This window comes from Cuculus canorus, chromosome 20 (assembly GCF_017976375.1).
Source record: "Cuculus canorus isolate bCucCan1 chromosome 20, bCucCan1.pri, whole genome shotgun sequence".
Classification (NCBI taxonomy): Eukaryota; Metazoa; Chordata; class Aves; order Cuculiformes; family Cuculidae; genus Cuculus; species Cuculus canorus.
In genome coordinates, this window is record NC_071420.1 from 4,357,218 (window position 1) to 4,378,400 (window position 21,183).

Below are 21,183 nucleotides of genomic sequence, written 5' to 3' on the forward strand. Positions count from 1 at the left end.
ATGGATGCCAATAGCCCAGAGGGAATAGAAGGCACTGGCCTCAAGGAATGGAAGACAATGGTCCTGAAGGAACCGGGCCACCAGGCCACACGAGGCTGCCAGTGGCTCTAGGCTCTGAATAGGCCGCAAGGCCGCGAACGTTCTGGAAACAAGCCTGAAACCCCCGCCCCGCACGCGCCGCGCCGCAAGTTTGTCCCTCGCGGTGCACCGTCCGCCCCCTTCAGCCGCGGCCAGTGCCCCGGGGCGGGGGAGGTGGAGCGGTGGAGCCCCTCTTCCGGCTTCCGGTGCCGGCGGTATAAGAGCCGCTTCCGCCTGGAGCGTGACCCGTGGAGGGCCTGGCCGTTCGATCCTAGCGGAACCATGAACGCCCGCGGTGAGGGGGGCAGCAGCCGCCATGGGGCCGGGGGGGAATTACCGGGGTCGGCGGGGAAACAGCGTTACCCGAGCAATGGGTGCGGAGGGGCCGGTAACCGGGGTACCGGGTGATGGTGGGATGGCTACCGGGATACTGAGTGCTTGGAAGAACGGGGGTGGCTATCGGGTCTTTAGGAGGGAGTATCGGGTGCTCGGGGGAGGGAGGCGGTTACCGGCTGCCGGGGAGGGGGTTACTGCGGTACCGGGTGCTGGGGGAAGGGGCTGTGCTGGGGTACGGAGTGCTGGGGGTGAGCGGTAACCGGGGTAGCGGGTGCCTGGGGGAGAGGGGTGGTTACTGGTGGTCCCGAATGCTCAGGAGAGGGGAGCTGTTACTGCGGTCCTTGGTGCCGAGGAGAGAGTGGTAACGGGTTGCAGGGCCTCGGGGAGAGGGGCTTACCGGGATACCGGGAGCAGATGGTAACTTGGGTACGGGGTGCTTGGCGGGGGTTGGTGCCAGGGTACTGAGTGCTAGGGGCAACTGGGTGCTGGGGAGGGGACAGTTACCGGGCTAGGGGGTGCTGGAGGGTGGAGAACGGTTACTGGGGTACCAAGTGCTTGAGGATGGGCGGTTACCGGGTGCTCTGCAGGGGCAGTTGGTTACCAGGGTGCTGGGTGCGCAGGGAAAGGGAGGGGGCAGCTGTTGGGGTACCAGGAGCTGTGCGGGAGCAGGATTACCGGAGTACTGAGTGCTGGGGGACACTGACATGGTTACTAGGGTACTAGCTGCTCAAGGAGGGGAGCTGGGTACTGGGGCGAGTGCTGGTTCGGCAGGGCTGGCAATGACAGCTTCCCCGTGTTCCCCAGGGCTGAGCACAGAGAAGGCGGCTGCCTTCACGCGGCGGCTGCGGGCTGAGCCCCGATTCCTGCTGGCGCAGAACGTGGCGACATGCAGCGACCCGCTGGAGGTGTGCTTGCAGCGGCGTGTGGTGCAGGACACCGTGCAGGTCTTCCAGCATGCTGTCCCTGCCGAGGGCAAGCCCGTCACCAACCAGAAGAACTCCGGTAAGGGCCTCCCCGGCTGCTGGTGAGGAGGGCTGGGCCGCCTCAGCTGTTCCAGCATTCATGGAGCGCATGATGCGATGCTGACTGTGCTCCTGGGAATGGTGGTGGTCTCCGAAGCTCTTTCATCAGGCTCTGAGCAAAATCGAATCCCTGCAGCATCCTCTTGAGCTAACAACAGTCGTTAGATGTGCAGCGTTGCCTGTTTTCCTTTCTGCACAACGTAAAGTAAATTCAATGAAATCCCCATATTTGCAGTAAAATATTTCTTGGCTCCTTATGAGCTCTTTGGCGTTTTCCAATCCCATCTGGAGCAGGAGCCAAAGATCAGAGGCAGAATGGTGTTATCAGTCTTGTGCTTAAATAAAATCTTACACGACTCTTTAGTGCAGACATTCCAGTTTAATTCTTGTTCCTTTGCTGTCTCAGGGAGGTGTTGGATCTTTTCTTGTCTCAATGCAATGCGTCTTCCTTTCATGAAGAAATACAACATCGAGGAGTTTGAGTTCAGCCAGTCGTACCTCTTCTTCTGGGATAAGGTATGGTAGCGCAGGTCGCAGGTTGTGCCAAGGTGGCCCATGCTGTTGGGTATCAGTGTTGGGACAGAACTCCCTTTAGGCTGGACAATCTTTATAATCCAGATGGAAAATAAACACGAGAGGAAACGTCTAGTGTTCTTTATATTTGTATTTAAAATGCAGGTCAAGCGAAGTGGGGCTTTCAGCTTGAGAAGAAAGTTGTCAAGATGTTAATGGCTTGGAACGATGAGAGTTCTCTCTCAAACATTTTGGCTGTTTCAGCAGTTACTCATAGGAGGCTCAGGGGAAATGTGGCTGCATCTTTCTGCTGAGCTTTCAGTCATGCTGGTGACCTACTGATCTGTAAGCTGTGTGTCGGCTTCTTTTCCCTAAGGGAAATGGAGAAAATTGAGTACTTGTTTGGACCAGGTTTAATTGCGTAACCTCTGCTTCACGCTTGCTATTCCCCTGCTTTCAAGCTCTGTGATAACTCGCGCCTAACTAGTTGGTCTGTGACAGAAATAAGTTTGTAGGATGAGCCCTGGAATGCTAGAAGGAAAATGATGAGCAGAAGGTAGTTTCATCTAGTTAGGATTTGGGAAGAATGGAATGCTCAGGAATGAATCAATGCGTAATGTCACACTTAAGATATCGGAGTTTTTTTTGTCTGTCTATTCCAGGTTGAACGTTGTTACTACTTTTTAAATGCCTTTGTGGAAACTGCTCAGAAAAAGGAGCCTGTGGAAGGTCGACTGACACAGTTCCTGCTCGCCAACCCCACGAACGATGGCGGGCAGTGGGATATGTTGGTTAACATCATTGGTAAGAGAACTGCTCGCTGGGAGGCCTTCCTGAAATTGCATGCTGGTTTGGGAGAAGAGGAATGAAACGGAAACAGATGAATTTGAGACTGCCATAGCTTAGCCCTTAACCAGCAGCTACACAGCATGCAGCTGCTGTGTCACCTCTCCCCATCCGGTGGGATGGGGAGGAGGAGCAGGAAAGGAGAGGGGAAGCTTGTGGGTTGAGATAAAAACAATTCCAATAACATGATATAAGAACATGATGATGATGATGATGATAATAATAATAATAATACATATGAAAGAATATGTTAAAATACAACCACACACCACCCGATGATGAACTCATCCCAGGCAGTGAGCTCAGATCACAGTGAGTGTAGGAATTGCAGAGCACAGAGCACTGAATGTGGGACCTGGATTGCCTGCCGACCTCCTCCTGGCCAAATTCCCATTTTTATACTCAGCCTGATGTTACAGTGTGGAATATTCTGGAATATGCCTAGGCTGGATTAGCTCTCCTGGCTCTGCACCTGTACACTAGCAATACAGGAGGAACTTAAAGTTCTTGATTTATGAACAACTAACTATTACTAACTCAACAGCTCTTACTAACTGCAAAACACAGCAGCTACTTGAAGAAAATTAACTCTATCTCATCTGAAAACAGAATAGAAACTTGGAAGCTTGTTAAGGAATACGATGACATTAGCCACTATGGTTTTTAGTCAAAGACCTTTTTCATTGCAGCTTATAAATATTAGGCTTAAGTCTTGTCTGAGATTTTCTCTCTTGCATATTGCTGCTGGGAGCTCAGATCAATAGCAGTAATTGGATATTCCAGACTTGCCATTTAGCAAAAAGATTCAATCCTCTTCCACTTCGGTCATCAACTCGACAGTCTGTTTGTATATCCACATGTACAATTTTTAGGGCACGTGGTAAGGAAAAAATATTGCTAGACCAGGGCGTGTCTGCAAAGCAGAAACAAAACTGCTCAGAGTTGCAGCCTGAAGAAAAATGATATAAAGATCAGTGAAAGGGAAATGGTGCGGAATGTGGCAATGCTGGTCTTGCAAAGATCCAGATTAAGCAGGATCTTCCTTGCACTGATTAAGGAGCTGCTTATATCTGAATTACACTATCTGCTTTCATTTGTATTATGAAATAATGTGACATCTTTGTAAATCAACAAGCCAGTAATATAAGTTTAGAATCACAGGAGGAATTTGTTTCTCTGAAGCCCGGAGGTTACTTTTTTTCCTCATCCAGTTGTTATAAATATTTAATCGGGGCAGAGAAGCTTTTGGCTGTTGCTGTTACATTCAGAGCTTTGCATGGGGTGAGCTTTGATTGGTACGATAATGTAGGAAACAATTGAGCTGTTGCTGGATTTTTAGAAATGTTGAGGAGGAAAGGAGACTGGGAAGTCAGTCAGTTAACCTTAGATAAAATACATGGAATGATTCAGAAGAGGATGAGGTTTTTTTAGATGATGTTTCAGGAGCTCAGTTTTCAAGTAATCAGGGTTGTTTTTTTCTGGTCAAAAGAGCTTCTTAAAGAATGCTAGTTTGCAACTAGTGTTCTTTAACTCAAAACTAGAAGTTTTAATACTAGAAGTATTGAATTAAATGATACTGAGCCATTCCGGGATTCTGCCTTTGGGATCCCTGTGGAATGCAGATCAGAGATCAAGATTCAGTCAGAAATTAAAATGTAAACTTTGTAACCTATAACTAAGAGACTTTCCCCTATAATCTTTGCACAAACCCCAACTATATTTAGCTTTTATGTGGGTATGGTAGAAGCAGCAGCACATGCTGTGTAGAAAAGCCAACTGTTAACCCATGGTCTTATTACCCTTTAGAAAAGTATGGTGTTGTCCCCAAGAAATACTTCCCGGAGTCTCATACCACGGAGGCTACTCGGAGGATGAATGAGATCTTAAATCATAAGGTAAAACTGATTTTGATGGTACAAATAAAGGGAGAGGATAGCGAGTGCCCCTGCTCCTGAGTGTTCTTACTTTCATTATTTTAATTGATCAAAGTACTGAGTACATCTCAGCAGCTGAACTTTCTTTTGTTCAAAAAGCAGCCTAAAGCCTGATGTTATTCTTGAAACATTGAGCATGGAATTGTGTTAATGGAAGATATCTATTGCCAGGCTGCAGTAGCTTGGAAGTCCCTCACTTGCAGTAGCAATTGTTCCTAATCCTCAGACTTCCAAAACAATAATTCCTGATGAAGTCTGTTTCTGCAAAACCAGCACTTAGTGTCTAGGCAGCTTTTTTCTGCCCCCCTTAGTTGTTTCATCTACTGGTTTGCCAAGGTTTCTGGAGATTTGCTGCCAAATTAGATGGAGAATATTAAAAAAAGTGCTTTCAAAACACTGCATTTTAAAAACCAGCTTTCAGTGTAGAAGTGTGCAGCTTTGGCTGAAGGAGGTGTGAGCGTGCTCCCTGAACTGCAGAAATGAATCAACTTGGGAAGACGCTCATGCAGGGAGCTAGCTAAAAAGGGAATTAAAGGATTTTTTTTCCCAGTATGCTTTATTTTTGGTTCATATGCTTCATGCTTAGGGAAAATTGCCTGAAATACACATAAAATATGTAAAATATGTGCTGCAGTGAGCTCAGAAATAATGAATGGCATTCATGTTATTCTAGTCTTGAACAGTGCAAACCAGCTGGTCTTGTGGGAGCCCCACTCACTGCTCCTGGCCTTATAGATGGTGACAGTAATGGGAAGCATGTGCTGCTCTTCCTGCAGTTCTGCATGCAGTGGGGAAATGCTCCATTCTTTTTAGCAACCAAGAGATCAATTATGCATTAGAATTGCAAAATAAATTGTACAGTATGAAGACAGTCTGTTCTCTGTGAGTCAGAGGTGGTAAAGTGTATGGATGTTGCATCATCCATTACTGGACAGAGAAGTCAAGCCTTAAGAAAAGCAATGGCCATAAGCTTCAAATCTTGGTTCCAAAACAGTAAATGAGTTGCAGCTGTTTGTTAATTTGATTTTTTTGGTGATCTTTTAAATAATTGAATAATTTTGATTATTTTAGTTTAAAGACTCAATGTGTAGCAAAGGAATTTTCTTTTCATCTTGAAAACAACTTATGAACAGTAAAACAGGTGCTTGAAACAACCACATAGGAAGTCCTGAAAGTCAATTAGACAGCATCTTTCATACTCTTACAATAAAATTATTCTCTTTAAATAGATGAGAGAATACTGCTTGCGGCTAAGAAATATGGTGGAAACTGGAGCAATTAAAGACGAGATCTGTGCTGCAATGGACACTATGATAGAAGAGGTAAATATCCTTTTGTGACATGAATCTTCTGGAACATGAGGCTGGAATGGATGAGATTTCTTGCTTGCTTTGTTTCTGTAGCTATTGGATCAGCCAAAACAAATGCTGTGTCTACTGAACTAGGAATGTTTTGTATGGTAACATGGATGGAGGTATTCAAATGATTTTTTTTGCAGTGACTTGTTGCTCATCTCATGCTGAGTTTTCGAAGATTTCCATGTAAATATCTTGAATTTATAGATTTCGGAACTATACCTTAGAGAGACATCTGCCCCTGCCTTTAGGGAAGCATAAGATACATTTTGCATCTTGAGAGATCAAAATACACCTATCAGTTTCTTATACATAGTAGGGAAAAGGCAGGTTGAAAGTTGCACTCTGGCTTTGAAATTAAAACCTTACGCACAGATGTTGCAGAAATTCCCCACAAGAGAGCAGAAAAGAACAAGGAAAGGGAGCTCCCTGTAGTCTAGAAAAGACAAGTAGAGCACAGAGCTGAATCTGGCTGTGGGCTGGTGCTGGCGGGCTGTGGAGGAAGGAAGCACAGCGTCTGCTTCTGGCTGCATGAATCACCTCAAACTCCAGGCCAGCAGCAAGTCTGTAGTGTGTAGCAGCTGGTCCTCCATTTGGTCACGCTGGATATGAGTAACACATCACCTCTCTCATACTGTAGTCCCCAGATGTGATTCTTAACTAGCAAAAGTTTAGTTTGACTGAATGTGTGCATTTTAAACACAAGTATCTATTTCCTTTTTCTCAAACATACAGTGCAAAGTGACCCAGTGGTTTTAATGTCTGTCTTTAGACACTCCCAAAATCAAATGGTTTGGTGGTGTTAGTTTCTGTGATCCCATAAACAGTGTTGGGCAGACCCTGCCTGGAGGCGTTTCTGTGAAGCTTCAGGCAGTTCCACAGATATACAAGTATTAAAGCATTGGTTTGGGCTTGGGCTTGGGCAAGGAAATTTGTCCTTGCACTTCATGCAAAAGCCTGTAGCTTCTTTTCATCTAATTGTAAGACTGGATTAAAAAAAGAAATGGATTTTTGTTCCTCGTGTTATATTATTGAAACAAGAACTTGTATGAAATGTTTGCCTTAAGATCAGCAGTAACTCCGCTTTGAGACCACCCCAGCGTATTCCCCATCAGCACTTAGTTCCAAAGTGAACTAGCATGACTTGCATCCAGTGTGTATCCAAAAGCCCTCAGAGGGTTTTATGGCAGATATCAAAAGCTTCTGAGAGATGTTCTTTTTTAGGGCAACGACGTACAGTTCACTGCAAAATGTCTCTTTGTTTGCTTAGAGCACCTTGCCCTCTGACCAGGGGTTCTGGGACTGTCATTAAAGGCTTTTTAATGGATTGCAGCTTGTCTGCTCTGTTAGAAGGTTATGCTTAATTCTCTTAACACAGTATTTTCTCCCGCTCAGTAATAGCAGTTCGCAATTGAAGTGGATTTATTTTCCATAAACACTGTAGTTAAATGGTGCAATTGCACCTGTCTTATGTACTTAAAAAAACCCTTAGGTTTAAAATTTGAGATCACTCTTATTTCATGTGTTTATATGTATATAAGTGGTCTTGCATCTATTTCTGTGTGCAGCAAAGCAGAAGGTAGTTTTGCTCTGTGAGGGTTTATTTGCATAGCAAATCGTGGTTTGCTCGTTGGGAGGCAGCGCTTCAGCTAAAATGGAGCAGTTGGACTGGAACACATGATTAACTATTCCCTCCAGAACTGCATAAATATTCTTATCAAACCAGTGCACGGGCAGGTCAGAAGTTGAAATCAGTGCAGTGCACGTGACTGATTTTTTTTTTTGTCCTTTACTGTTCTCTGTTGTGGACTCTTCCTTATCAGGAGCATCCTTCTTTTTCTCGTTCATTTGCATTTTTGGCACAAGCTGCTATATCTTTGCTTTATCTTGGTTCTAGTTGCCACTAGAGAGATATAAGCCACCTTTTAGTTTAAATATGCCTGATAATATTTAAATATTTACTGATAGAGGAAACTTGTGAGATACCAAGACATGGCCTGTGATGGGTGCGGTGGCAAAACAATGGAGGGAGACCATTCCCAGGCTCCACCGCCTCTGTTAACTTGAGACTTCTGTCTCCATCGCTTTCCTTCCTCTACTCATCGCTCTCCTTTTAGGCATTTTTGTTGTTTTCATAGCCTCATCACCACTGGGGGTTGTCTGAAGTAACAATACACAGCAAATGCTCTTTTAAATATTTATAGTAGTTTAGGGATTTACATTTGTTCTTTAACATATTTATTGAGAAATAAATGAGTTCCACCAGTAAAAATAGTAAGCCCACACCCTGTTTCAACCCATAATTAAACTCATCGTTTGTTTACTTAAATTGCTTTGAGGAGGAGCACCTTTGTTTGTACTTTGTGCACAGCCAAATGGATGTCTGTAAAAGTCTGAGAAAAGAATGCTGTATGTGGCATATAGATTGATTTAGAACAAAGGTCTAAGTTACTCAGAAAATATAAGGAACTGGAATAGTAGACTTCGAATGAACACTGCATTTCTTCTGCCATCAGCACAAAGCGCGCGCTAGCCCAAAGCTCTTTCTCATGAGGCCTTAAGATTTATATAAATCAGCTCAAACAGCTCCAGAAAGAGTAAGTCAGCTTTGGGAAAGGTATTCTGTCTCCTCTTGAGTGAAAAGGCAGAGGAAAGTGTGAAGACTGACAGCCTGGGAAAGCTGCCACAAACCACAGGAACTGCATCCCAGCACAGACGTGTGGCTGATATTTGACTCCCATTCTCTTATTTTAAATAGCCCGTTGGTTCCTTGAGGGAAAAGACCTGTCTCATGCTCAAGATGTGGACAGAGCTGAAGCAGATGAGTGTCAGCTGAAGTAGAACAGATTCAAACCTGTTTAAATATGATTGAATTCTCTGTCCCTAGAGTACCTGTGGTAGGTCCTGCCTAATATCCCTGGAGACAGTCATCTGGTTCCACTGCCCATGAGTTCGCACATTGTATGATAAGCCCTGTGAAGAAAGCACAGGAGTGATTCTGAAGTGCTGCCTCATAGTGTGATTTATGGGGAGGCTGCTGACTTGAAATCTGGTCAACTTCTCCTGCTAAAACTCAACAGAAAGCTGTCAGCTGCAGAGGATGTTGCAGGCAGGGAGCTTGGGTTAAATTACACAACCTGCCAGCTCAGCCCCAAACCGAGGCCTTGTTAAATGTATTAAAACAAGCCAAATTACTCTAGGCTTTGGAAAAGAAGCAAAGGTCCATCTTTGAAATCTAAATGAGTGTTACAGGAAAAAGGGATAAGAACAGGGAAAATGGTGGGAGGAAATGTTTTGCTGTACATGTTAGGAAGGATGGCGTTCCTCTGCATGGGGCAAAAACCCCCTGGTGGAACAGGTAATGCTGGATGCTTGTGCCTTGCCAGAATCACTTGGATAAGTCTTTTTGCACTGGGAAGTATCTTGTTGGGGGAGCTCCAGAATTACTTATGAAATATTGGAACGAGACTGGGCAGTGTGTAGGCTTTTGCCTTTGGCTGCTGCTTTCCTAGGATAACCTGGAATTAGTGTTCAACCTCAAGCTTCTGTTTTGCATGATGGTTTGCCTCAGGAAGGCAGTGTGAGAACAGAGATTCTGTTGATTTTTCTGTGGCCTTTCCAGTTCACGTTCAGCTGTTGAAACACCCAGATTTTCAGAGCTGAATGCGAATAATTCATGTGTGTATGTTTATTCACGTTCTTCAAAGGTGGCTGTTAAGATCCCATTTCTCCAGTTGGCTCTCACATGGAGAAATCCATTCATCCATGGCATTTCTGTGGTAGGAGAGGCAGACCTGCATCTGTCAGCGAGTTCACAGCTGTTTGCTTCTCTGGGCAGGTATTCAGAATAGTGAGTACTTGCCTGGGCAGCCCTCCGGAGACCTTCTGCTGGGAGTTCCGGGATAAGGAGAAGAACTACCACAAATACGGCCCTGTGACACCACTCCAGTTCTACAATGAGCATGTGAAGCCTTACTTCAACATGGAGGACAAGGTTGGGGATGCTGAAAGGCGTTAGCTTCCTAAGTTGTTGTTTTCCATTTGCTGCTAAGCCACTTATTTTCCCACTGTTGCAAGTCTGCTGTCCACCCTGGTAACTGCACCGTGTGGGACGGGTGCTGCTCCCACGAGTCAGAGATGGCCCTGTGTTTATTCTCCCCCTGTTTATGCTCTACCCTTCAATTAGCTGTGCTCTTGCATTGCATTTTCATGATTTTGTAATGATCTCATCAGTCATAACATGCCACAAGACTGCCATCAGAGCAGGAACAACATGCAAAGCTCCTGTGCCACAGTTACGAGGCAAACTGAAACAAAATCTTAAAACCCCCTGGTATTTCAGCCCAGTGGCTCGTTTGCTAATGGGACAGCCAGCGAACTGGGGCAAAAGCGATTCACTGAGACTCAACTAGATTCACTTCTCAAAGATGCACCTTAATTTCTGACATCTTGCTTTCTGGCAGATCTGTCTGGTGAACGATCCTCGCCCTCAGAACCCCTACAGCCAGCTGTACACGGTTGAGTACCTGGGCAACATGGTTGGAGGGAGGAAGACACTCTACAACAACCAGCCTGTTGATGTCTTGAAAAAACTAGCTGCAACGTCCATTAAGGATGGCGAGGTTGGTTTGGTTTCTCTTTGTGGATTGGAATAGTGCAACTCTTGTCATGTGGAACTCAATGGGAGGTGGGCTAGATGTGACTCTTCCTTCTGTTTGTAGGCTGTTTGGTTTGGCTGTGATGTTGCAAAGCACTTCTATGGCAAGCTGGGAATCAATGACATGAATATGTAAGTAGAAAATTAAAACATTATACCATTCGGAATACTTGGCTAAGACATAAGCGTTTTGGCTGTTTAAGAAGCTAATTTGTCTGTACTTGGGATTATATACCCAAAATGACTATATTTAAGTAATTCAGCAACAGAAATGTATTTTTTCACTTGTTAGCTAAAATTTGAATCCTTTAAAGTTGCACTACAATTTATTGCATATTCTCCTTCATGTGGATTATCCAGTATCTGGTGAGAAAAATGCCGAAAAGGATCAGGCTTTTGCATTTATTCTGACACTAAAAGTAGTTGAACTTCTATGTCTGTGCACTAGCTCCTGGGAGAGTGCAGTCTGGCTCTCTGATTTACCAGTGAGAATTCTCCAGGTTGGATGGGGCCTTGGGCAGCCTGCTTTAGTGGGATGTCCCTGCCCATGGCAGAGGGGTTGGAACTACATGATCTTTAGGGTCCCTTCCAACCCTAACTATACTATGATACTATCATAATTCTCCCTGCATCGTTTCTTATACCATTTGTCGCTTTCTCACAGATATAATCATGAGCTGGTGTTTGGTGTCTCCGTCAAGAACATGAACAAAGCAGAACGATTAATCTTTGGAGAATCAATGATGACCCATGCCATGGTTCTCACCGCTGTCACTGAGAAGGTAGAGTGTCCCTCCTGAAACTCTGCTTGCAGAGATGGATTTGAATGTTCTGGCAGCGCATTTGTGTGTTCTGGACTCATTCACGGGGTATGAGCTGGTCTGCTAGAGGTCAGCACCCTGGTGCCCAAGGCCTGGGTTGTCCGTTCTCCCTATGTTCATAGGATCACAAAATGGTTTGGGTTGGAAGGGACCTTAAAGCCCATCCAGTCCCACCCCTGCCATGGGCAGGGACACCTCCCACTGGATCAGGGACTCCAAGCCCCATCCAACCTGGCCTGGAACCCCTCCAGGGATGGGGCAGCCACCACTGCTCTGGGCAACCTGGGCCAGGGCCTCCCCACCCTCACAGGAAAATCTTCCTAAGATCTCATTTCAACCTGCCCTCTTTCATCTGAGTGCTCAGAACTAGAAATATTGAACAAGGAAGAATTTTAGACAAGTTGAGGGCTTCATTCCTTCTGCCCACAAATTTTATTGGAGAAAGGGTAAAGAAAGTCAGCTTCTATTTTTTAAAACTCCAGAAAACCTGCATTAACTGATTTTTAAATAAAGATTCTGATGTATCTTGCTGAGCCAAGAAGTCTAGCAAGAATTTCCTTCCCTGTCCTGTTGCATGGGGTGGTCCAGTCTACCTTTTACAGCATGAAGCTCCTGTTAAAATGCCAGTAGGAGGCACTTTGCAACAGCATTAACCTCCTGCAACTCTCTGGCATGTGACCTCTCTGACCTGCTCATAATTAGGGAAGGAAAGTGGTGTCCAAAATAGCTCTGTGGCAGACAGTAGGCTGAAATGAATCCACAGCTAAATCTGCTTCTGGCACCATAACAAAGCATGGTAAAAAACCATGCGAAAATTTACAACTCTGGGTTATCTGCAGTGTTGATGTTTTCCATTTATTTCCAGAAGTTGTCACTATTAAAGTCTCTTTGAAGTGATCTCTTCCTGTCCAGCATGACCTTGGCTTGAGAAATAACGGCTTGTATATAAGTGGAAAAGTGTTTGAGCTAGAGTTTGAGGACCCGAGATGGGATGGCAGAGACACAGACACTTTCTGAGTTACTTTTTACAACTCAGTATAACTTTTGCTGTTGTGTTCTGTGTTCAGACGCTGGGGAGGGGCCTTTTTACAGGGGCCTGGAGTGATAGGATGAGGGGGAATGGCTTTAAACTGGAAGGGGGAAGATTTAGATTAGACATTAGGAAGAAATTATTCACAATGAGGGTGGGGAGGCCCTGGCCCAGGTTGCCCAGAGAAGCTGTGGCTGCCCCATCCCTGGAGGTGTTCCAAGGCCAGGTCAGACAGGGCTTTGAGCAACCAGATCCAGTGGGAGGTGTCCCTGCCCCTGGCGGAAGGTTGGAACTGGATGGGCTTTAAGGTCCCTTCAGACCCAAACCATTCTATGATTTAGAGGCTTTTCACCAGGTCATGTCTACTTTTTGTTTGAACATGTTATCTTTTATTAAACCTTAACTTAATCTAAAGGAGCTTTTGATAAACTGAGTTGTAAAATGTAATAGTTTGGATTTACCTGCTTTATGAAAAGGCTCTGAAGATTTAACAAAATCCTATTACAATTTTACAACATAAAAAATTGATGTGGATTAAATGCACTTTTTGTTTAACTTACTGTACATAAATGTATTTATCCCAGGTTCTGTCTGACAGCATCGAGCTGACTTGTCCTTAGTCTGGTGGCTCTGGAGTGTCTCCTTGTAAAGACTCTCCTTTGTTTTTTAAACTGAGAACAGAAGCAATGCAATAATATTCCATTGAATATTAAAAATGGATTCTTGGGGTGTTTTGCACATAAGTTTTTTGTAGGTAAAAAATATTTCAGTAGTGAATGAACAACAATTCTTTGGTTCCTTGAGAGATTTGCTGTTTCCTCACAAGAAGCTGCTCGAAGGAAGCAGCTGCTCGCTTTGCGGCCCAGTGAGCTTGTGAAGTGCTTTTATGTGTTTGGTAGACTTGACCCGGACTTCAGCTCCACCCATGCAGGCAAGAACACTGCAGGCTCCTGAGTGTAAAGGCAGCTCTAATTGATGGTTGCCAGACTGCTGGTGTATCTTTCAGAGCTCCAGCCTTGGGCTGTGTCCTTCAGCTGCGCTCTTCAGGTGCTCATACGGGCTCTTCTTAATGCTGTTCTAAGCTATCACAACTCCTTCCTTGTCCTTGTTCCTTCCCTCTGATTCCCAGTTCAAGCAAGCTGTGTGTTCTGCATCACAGAAGGTCCCTGTGCCCCGACAGGCGATAGGGAAAGCTGCTTAATTTGTCAGTTAACTCCAAACTTATATTTAGCTAAATTTTTGGTTGTCTGATTAAAACCAATATTTATAGCAGGCTCTTGTGTTGACCACATCTCAACGACATTTTATATATGCACATAGACTTTAGAAAACTGCGTTTCTCAAACCATTAGCAAGAAACCATTGTCTGAAACTTGCCAGTACCTTTAGACTCTGGGGAGTGGACTTTGTGGTTTTTGGGTGCTGGATGTAAACGCAGAAGGGTTGGCTGCTATAAACCTGTGTGGCCTTTCACTACTCAAGAGCTGTCCACATGTTTTGTCACAGGATGGGCAAGAAGATGCGTTTGAGAAATGGAGAGTGGAAAACTCCTGGGGTGAAGACCGTGGTAATAAAGGTAAAGTAACGTATAGTCATGGGAGCAGAAAGCTGAATGTAGTGTTTAGCAGTCAGAAGGGGCATGTGCTGAGTGTCCCTCACCAGGACGTGCAGGAAGCAAGCCTGCAAACAGCGGGTGGATCACTGAGTTATGGCACTGCATTCCCAGAAGATACATATTCCTTGCATAAATGTGATTTGCTTCTAAGTAAATTGACAGTAAACATTGAATGGAGAAGCAGGAAGTGTCACTAGATAAACGACACTGCGGTTGTGAGTTTATCTGTAGAGGGAATTGCGTTTTTTGGGAGATGGCCATAAGTGAAGGACACTGACATCTCTTGACAGATAGGGCATCTTTGTCCCCAAGACAGGAGGACAAAGGTGACAGAAGCCCCTGTGGAGGTAGGAACTGGAACTCTGAATATAGTGTAATAATATGGAGCGTGTACTATCTTCACAGCTCCTCCAGTCTAACCACCACACTATTGAGTGGACGCAGGGCAACAGGGCCATACTGGTAAACTTCTGCCACCAGATCAGATGGATTCAGGCTGTTTAACTTCTTAGTAATCTGGCTTATAATGGTTACCCTCTCTTCCTTGGTGCGCAGCCAAGCAACATCCTTTCCAGTCACGTTAATATAAAGACCTCATTGCAATACTTTTAAGTTTGCTTAAGTTGTTGATAACAGAACTGAGCTGAAGTCTGTGCACTATAGCTGTCTCATCTCTGGGACCTGATGCTGACTGAGGCTGATAGTACTTAAATCATCTTCCTGAGCTGTGTGGGAATCCTCAGGGTTTTGCACTTTCTCTTAAAGCACTGTTTATCAATCACTGCAAGCTGTTACTTGCTGATTTTATAAGGACATGAGGGTATGGCTGGTTCCAGCTTGTGCTGGCATGTAAATTGTCCTAGCTCCAGCACCTCTCTGTAAAACAAAATAATTAAATAGTGTTTCTGATTGTTTTTCGAAAGCTATGCAGAGTACATGACCTGCAGCATCCTTGCAGTGTTCCTCTCTGGTGTGACAAGCACTAGCAACAACAAAATCCAGCTTCGTGCACTTCAGCTCACACCAGGTTTTCTGCATGAATGTGCTTCCCTGTTAACGCCAGCTCAGCCTCTTTTCCCTTTAAAAAGGCTTTTTGAGTGCGGTAGCGGTGGATGCACCAGCCCAGGCTGGCCCGTGGGCAGACAGTGTGGACAGAATGGTGAGTCACAGCTGAGCTGTGGTTTAGGGAATTCCTTCCAGTTGCTTCCTGACTCAGCCTGGGAATGACTGGAGGGGGCTTCTCTGCCTGGCCTGGGGGGCCAGCTCTGACCTCCCTGCGGCTGATGGTGTGGGAGCCTTTCTGCTTTGCTGCCAAGGCCTGCAGTCAGCTTTTCCTAAACAGAGTGGAGGGAAATTCCATGGTTTTTGTCCGCATCCGCCCTGGCTCTGATAGATGACTATGCCGTGGCACGATAATATCACTCATGAGATGCCAAGTGACTTCCGTGTGTCTCAGTGCACAACAGGCGCTGCCCCAGTGTTTTCCGTTGTGCTCACAAGCTTTGGTATGGCTGAAATTTCCCAGGATATCAGGGGTTTCTCCTGGGAATAGCCCGCTTCCAGAAAACTATTTTAGGATGTGGTCTTATTCACCAGCTTGTGATGCCTCATACATGAACAGCTACTTCAAATGTAGGATATCCTTGGAACAGGCTTTTAATCTGTGCTCTGGCCCCTTGGTTGCAGCGGTGTCTGTTCTGAGTTAGCTGTGTGCAGTCACAACAAAGTATTCCAATCAAAACCTTCATTTATGACAAAACAATGAAATTGTGTTGATGTTCAGCCTTCATGGCTTGGTGTGACAGCAGTAAAGTATACTTGGAATGCTGGATTGAGTAAAGAATGCAAATCAATACTTAAAATGGGTAACATCAAAGCTTTCCTTGTCTCCAAACCCAAACTAATAACTATTCTAAGTGCCTTTATGTATAGTAGTGAATATAAAGTATAAAAATGCCTGGTTAGTTGTGCTTGAGCTATTAGAACACTTTGTTTTGAGGCCCTCCAGATACTTGGTTTGTGTTGTTAGATGCTCCTGCTGTTAGAGGAACACTTCCAGGAAGGAAGTGCCTTACTCTGCTTGCTTTACAATGGCTCAGTGCGGACTTTGGTCAGTGCTCCAGTAGAAATGGGTGTCTGTCAGCAGCTCTGTGCTACCTGTGTGTGTTCCTTGGCCAGGGTCCAGAGTTGGTCTTTTATTAGAGCTGGAGAAAGACCGGGCTCAGCTTCAGGATATTGGCCCTTAAGTCCCAAACCACAGTGCAGCGGGCTGGAGCCTGCTAACGCTGTACCCTGGTGAGCTGTGACTGCACAGTGCAGTCCTGTGCTGGTGTTACTGGTTGGAGCAGTGATGCTGCTCTGATGGAACTGTGATTGCAATGTCTGGAGAGCCACATGTGGTTTTATCTTTCTTCTCTTTGAGCACGTAATCCAAAATCATAAAAATAAAACCTACAGCAACTAGAAATAAGAAGTGTGGTGCCTCAGGCTTTAAGTTAGCGAGGACTGAATTAACCCAGTTGCTTAGGCTGCTTTGAGCGTCATGCTGAACTTGCTTGCCAGCTTAACTGGCTACTTGGTTTTCAGTAATAATTTATCCTCCTTAGACACAATCTCTTTTCCAAATGTGGATTCCCTTTGCAAGAACGAGTTGTTCTAGAGCATTTAGGAGGAGGTAGCTGTTCCTTTGAAATGTGATAGGACCCCAGAGTGACTTGAATAAGCCCTGTGTGCCTTGTACGCCTGTTGTGTGCATGCCATCTGTGTGAAGTCTTCTTGGTCAGTCACTGCTCTTTATCTGTGTTGTGCTGGCAGACACCACACTCTCTGGAGAGTCTTACTCACTGTCTAGATCTTGTTTTGGTTAGGGAGTTGCCTGGAAAAATGTTTTGACAGAAAATCCCATCAGAAATAGGAAGCTTTGCTATTTCAGACTACTTTTTTCAGGGAGGTGAACCCTTGGATGATTTCCTTGAGTAGGACCAAACACCCTGCTGTTGAGCTGAAGGCAGCTGGAGAGCTTATACTCAAACATCAGAAGAAGGCGCTTGACAGGGTTTCCTTCCCTTCCTCCTGCCCCACTTTGTCCTGCTCAGTGTCCAGTGCTGGCCGGTGTAGCAGGGTGAGGATTTGCAGTCTGTCCCAGCTCTCTTGCTGGGACGCTGAGTCTGTCTGGCAGTGGGGATTTTTCTTATCTGCCTTGTTGCAGAATTGGGATGCTGTGCTTGGATTGGGATGCTGGATTAGTCCAGTGCAGAGAACCAGAATCCACATTAGTGAAGAGGCAGCCAAAGATCGTGTTAAACATTGCAGCTGAGGCCCAGTTGCGTGTGAGGGATACAAGTAAGCCCCAGCTCCATTATTTCTTGGATAGGATGATGAAGGGTACTGCCTGCAACAGAACCCCAGAGACTGGATCAGAGTTGTTAAAAAAACAAGCAAACAAATGACTTATTCTTGATGTTCTTCTATATGGGGCCCCTCTGATTTTCTCAGCATAAGGTGAAGGTAACACTTGAACCCTGGACTTGCACGGTGCAGGACTGGGCATTGTGACTGTGGGGTTGGGATGAAGTTCTATGCTCACTCTCTGGAGTGGGCAGAACTGATTTCTTGTGGTAGTGCTTGTCTTGGAGAAAGGGAAGCCCTGGGAACAGCCTCGTGTTGCCTTTCCTAAATACTTAGTAATTTACATTCATATCTGTTGTAAAAGTGTCTCTTGGAATCCTGTCTGTTTTTCCTCAAGGAATGCGCACAGCTGCTGACAAACACAGCTCGTTTTTGAGGTAAAGAAGTCACTTCCCAGTCAAATATTTCCTTTCTGTTTTACTGGCACTTTATCAGCTGTTCAGGCGAGTTCAATTCTGCTTACTCTTTTGTTCTGGAGACACAGGACATTATTACCTAAATTTGAACCCAGCTTATCCCATAGGATATCTGTTTTTTTTCTAAAAGCAAGGAAGAGGGGAACACTAAATCACATTATCACATCCATTTGATAGGGGGCCATCTGCTTGTTTTGGCATGTGAAGAACTTTGTGAGACATCTCCAGCTAAAAGGCAGCTCCCTTTTGACTTCTTGAATCTCTTGTACTGCCTGTTGTGTGTAGAGTCTTCCTCAGGAAGACATTTTAAGGATTTAACTGTAGACATTTTGTCTGTTACCATATATACATCTCTCATCCCATAAGTGCACTATGACGGGCTCTGTTAATTTGCTCTCCCTGTGGAGCAGTTAGGGCACAAGCACAAGGTGGCTCGCACTAGGTCCTTTGAGAACTTCCAAGGGTTTTATTTCCAGGTGCTCAGGTCTTGGCTCTGCAGTAACTCGCAGGTTGTTTATCCTCGACTGACCTCTCCCAGCCAACAGCTTCAGTTCTATGATGCTGTGTGTTTAGGCTTTCCTCTGGGTAAGAGAAATGTGGGCCAGCTGTGCACATAGAGGAATCTGCTTTTATAATCAGGTGCTGTGTTTACAAGATGATGCCTTTCCAAGTTCTTTTCCATATTCTGGACTTAACACACAAACAGTTTAAGCAGAAGCAATAAATTAATGACCTGAGGTAAAACTCCCTTGTGTACCCTGCCGAGAAATGCAATGCTCTTCCCTTTCTCTTCTTCCCCCAGCCTGTTACCTGGGTGGATGCAGAGCTCAGGGCTGCCTTAGGCAGGCTGTGATATATCGGTATTGCTGCGTATGAAGTATTTGTCTTCTTTTAATGAAGAAATTGATAATGGCTTTCATTGTGACACTGGGCACAGGCCTTCTCAAAGAGTGACCTTACTTATTTGCATGTCCTGAAGTTCTGCTTGATGTTTGCTTCTTGTTCAGACGCTGTGATCCTAATCAGCGCTGTCAAGCTTTGAGATACAGGATGTCAGAAGCAGAGTTCATTATCCTCCCAGGGTGCAATTACTTGTTGGCTCTTGGGAGTGAGAGGTTTTTGTGTGTCCCAAGAACTCATATCCTGAAGAAAGAATAATCAAGGCAGCTCCCTTTGGCAGCGTTTCCAAAATGGCTTCTAGCTTGAATTACAATTGATAGGGTTTTTAATTTATGGGAATTATCTGATCTCTTGCTTTAGAAACAAGATGGTGTAGATAGATGCACTTATTGTCCATATTCTTTGGACATTTTCTTGTTTCATTTGATTGTGTGATGATACCGTATAGGAACATGAGGAACTTTATTACATAAAGTCTTCTCATCTGTCTACTAAATGCTTGCTTTCTCTCTGCCACACTTATTTTCAGTTTACCTTGAATAGTTTGTTTCCAATGGCAGCTTTGTGCTGAAACCTGTGATACTGTTAAGGTGACACTTCCCCCTGTTCAAAGGCTGAAGTTCTCATAAGAAATTAGCATAAATTCTCAGTAAGAATTATATTCAGGCAGAAAACTAAGATTTCATTCTGCCACAGTGTGCTTTCACTGCTTTGTTTGAGGAAAGCAGATGGTTGCCTCTTCCTGCAAGAACTAAACCAGCAAAGTTTTCCTAAGGCAAAGGTGATTTGGGTGTTCACCTGAGTAGTTTCCCTTTGCTTAATCCTGAAAACTTCTGAAGCCAGAGGCTCAGGTAGTTTTATATTCTGCTTTGATCACCTTTTTATAAGGCATTGCAATTCACTTGAATATTCTCAATGCCTGCTTTAACTGAGGAAGCATAAATGATGAATATTTTGGGTGTTGCATTTCCTAGTAGGCTTCTTCCTTGCTTTTTCAGTGCTCGTTAAGTACAGCCTGTTGGCCTTTGTGTTAATTGCTTTGATTTTTTTTATTTCCTTTGTTTTGAGAACTCCAACAGTGTCCCGTTTGTAATGCATCATTTGTAGGTGAACCCTTGTGTATGTGAGACTGTTTTGCTGTTTTGGTTATGGTTCTCTGTGCTAACGAGGTGTTTCCACTCCCAGGTTACCTGATCATGACTGACGACTGGTTTTCCGAGTACGTCTACGAGGTGGTGGTGGATAAGAAGTATGTACCAGAAGACATCTTGGCAGTGATGCAGCAGGAACCGATTGTTCTGCCAGCCTGGGACCCTATGGGGGCTTTGGCCAAGTGAACTAAAGAATAGTTGCCCTGTAATGGTCCACCAGAAGTAGATGCAATAGAGAATTCCAGTGGTCGGAAGCCATAGCCAAATGATAATGTGACCAAGCACTCGGCATGGTCCGTATTCTTGAAATGTAAGTTAAGGATTTTTGGGAAATAGCGCTTTACTGACTTGGCTGAATAAAGCCCTCAGACAGGCTACTCTGCAAAACTAAAAAGGGAAAAACTCATAATGGAAACATATTACAAGAGCTGTCAATGGCAGTTTGATTTTTACCTTAAATATTTCATAAGAATCAGCATAGTAAATCAGTAGAATTATTTTGGCCAGTGTTTTCCCTAGAAAAGCTGGCCATAAAGGACCTTTTAGAATTAACAGCTACATGACTGTTAGAACAAATATATTGAGATACTTATAAATTAACCATCCCTGATCTGACTTGCCCAAAATATTTTATATATTTACATTTTTAGTTTTGCTGACATTTTGGAGGGGACATATGAATTGAAACTGCTGAAAATGTTCTCTTCTAGCAGAATTGGGAACGGTTTCCTTGAGGTTTCCAGTTTCACTTGTTTTTATTCTTCCACTATTGAGGTAGGACTGGATAACCCCATCGAGGCTCCGTGCCGTCTGTGTGCACAGGAGCGCTATTTTTCAGTTTCATTAGCAAGAACAACTATAGGTATGTTCACAGGTGGAGTTAGTGTCATGCTCAACAGAAAACAACCAATGTTTTAATTGCTGCATTTAATTTGGATGTTCAAAAAACAAAGATGGTGCTATGAAGCTTTTGAATAAACACTTTCTAAAGTGACTGGTACCGCTCGGGTTTTGTTTTTCAATGAGCTTTATTTAACCAATGAAATGAAAAGATTTGCAAATCTAAATAAGCCAGAATGTGAACACTTCAGGAAACGGTGC

At 44.5% G+C, this 21,183-nt stretch overlaps 1 protein-coding gene across 1 annotated transcript; it reads left to right on the top strand.

Annotated features, from left to right (window-relative positions):
- Positions 1–223: 223 nt before the first annotated feature.
- On the top strand, positions 224–21,067 carry BLMH (bleomycin hydrolase). The gene is made up of 12 exons (XM_054085240.1): positions 224–373; positions 1,219–1,416; positions 1,843–1,952; positions 2,612–2,753; positions 4,602–4,690; positions 5,959–6,051; positions 9,923–10,078; positions 10,548–10,706; positions 10,806–10,873; positions 11,406–11,523; positions 14,099–14,168; positions 20,117–21,067. The coding sequence occupies exons 1-12, from the start codon at positions 361–363 to the stop codon at positions 20,266–20,268; spliced, it is 1,368 nt and encodes a 455-aa protein (XP_053941215.1). The 5' UTR covers positions 224–360; the 3' UTR covers positions 20,269–21,067.
- The last annotated feature ends 116 nt before the right edge of the window (positions 21,068–21,183 follow it).

Coding starts and splice junctions, on each gene's coding strand:
- BLMH (XM_054085240.1), top strand. Junction 2,754..4,601: donor TATGTTGGTTAACATCATTG/GTAAGAGAACTG, acceptor ATTACCCTTTAG/AAAAGTATGGTGTTGTCCCC. Junction 10,079..10,547: donor ACTTCAACATGGAGGACAAG/GTTGGGGATGCT, acceptor GCTTTCTGGCAG/ATCTGTCTGGTGAACGATCC.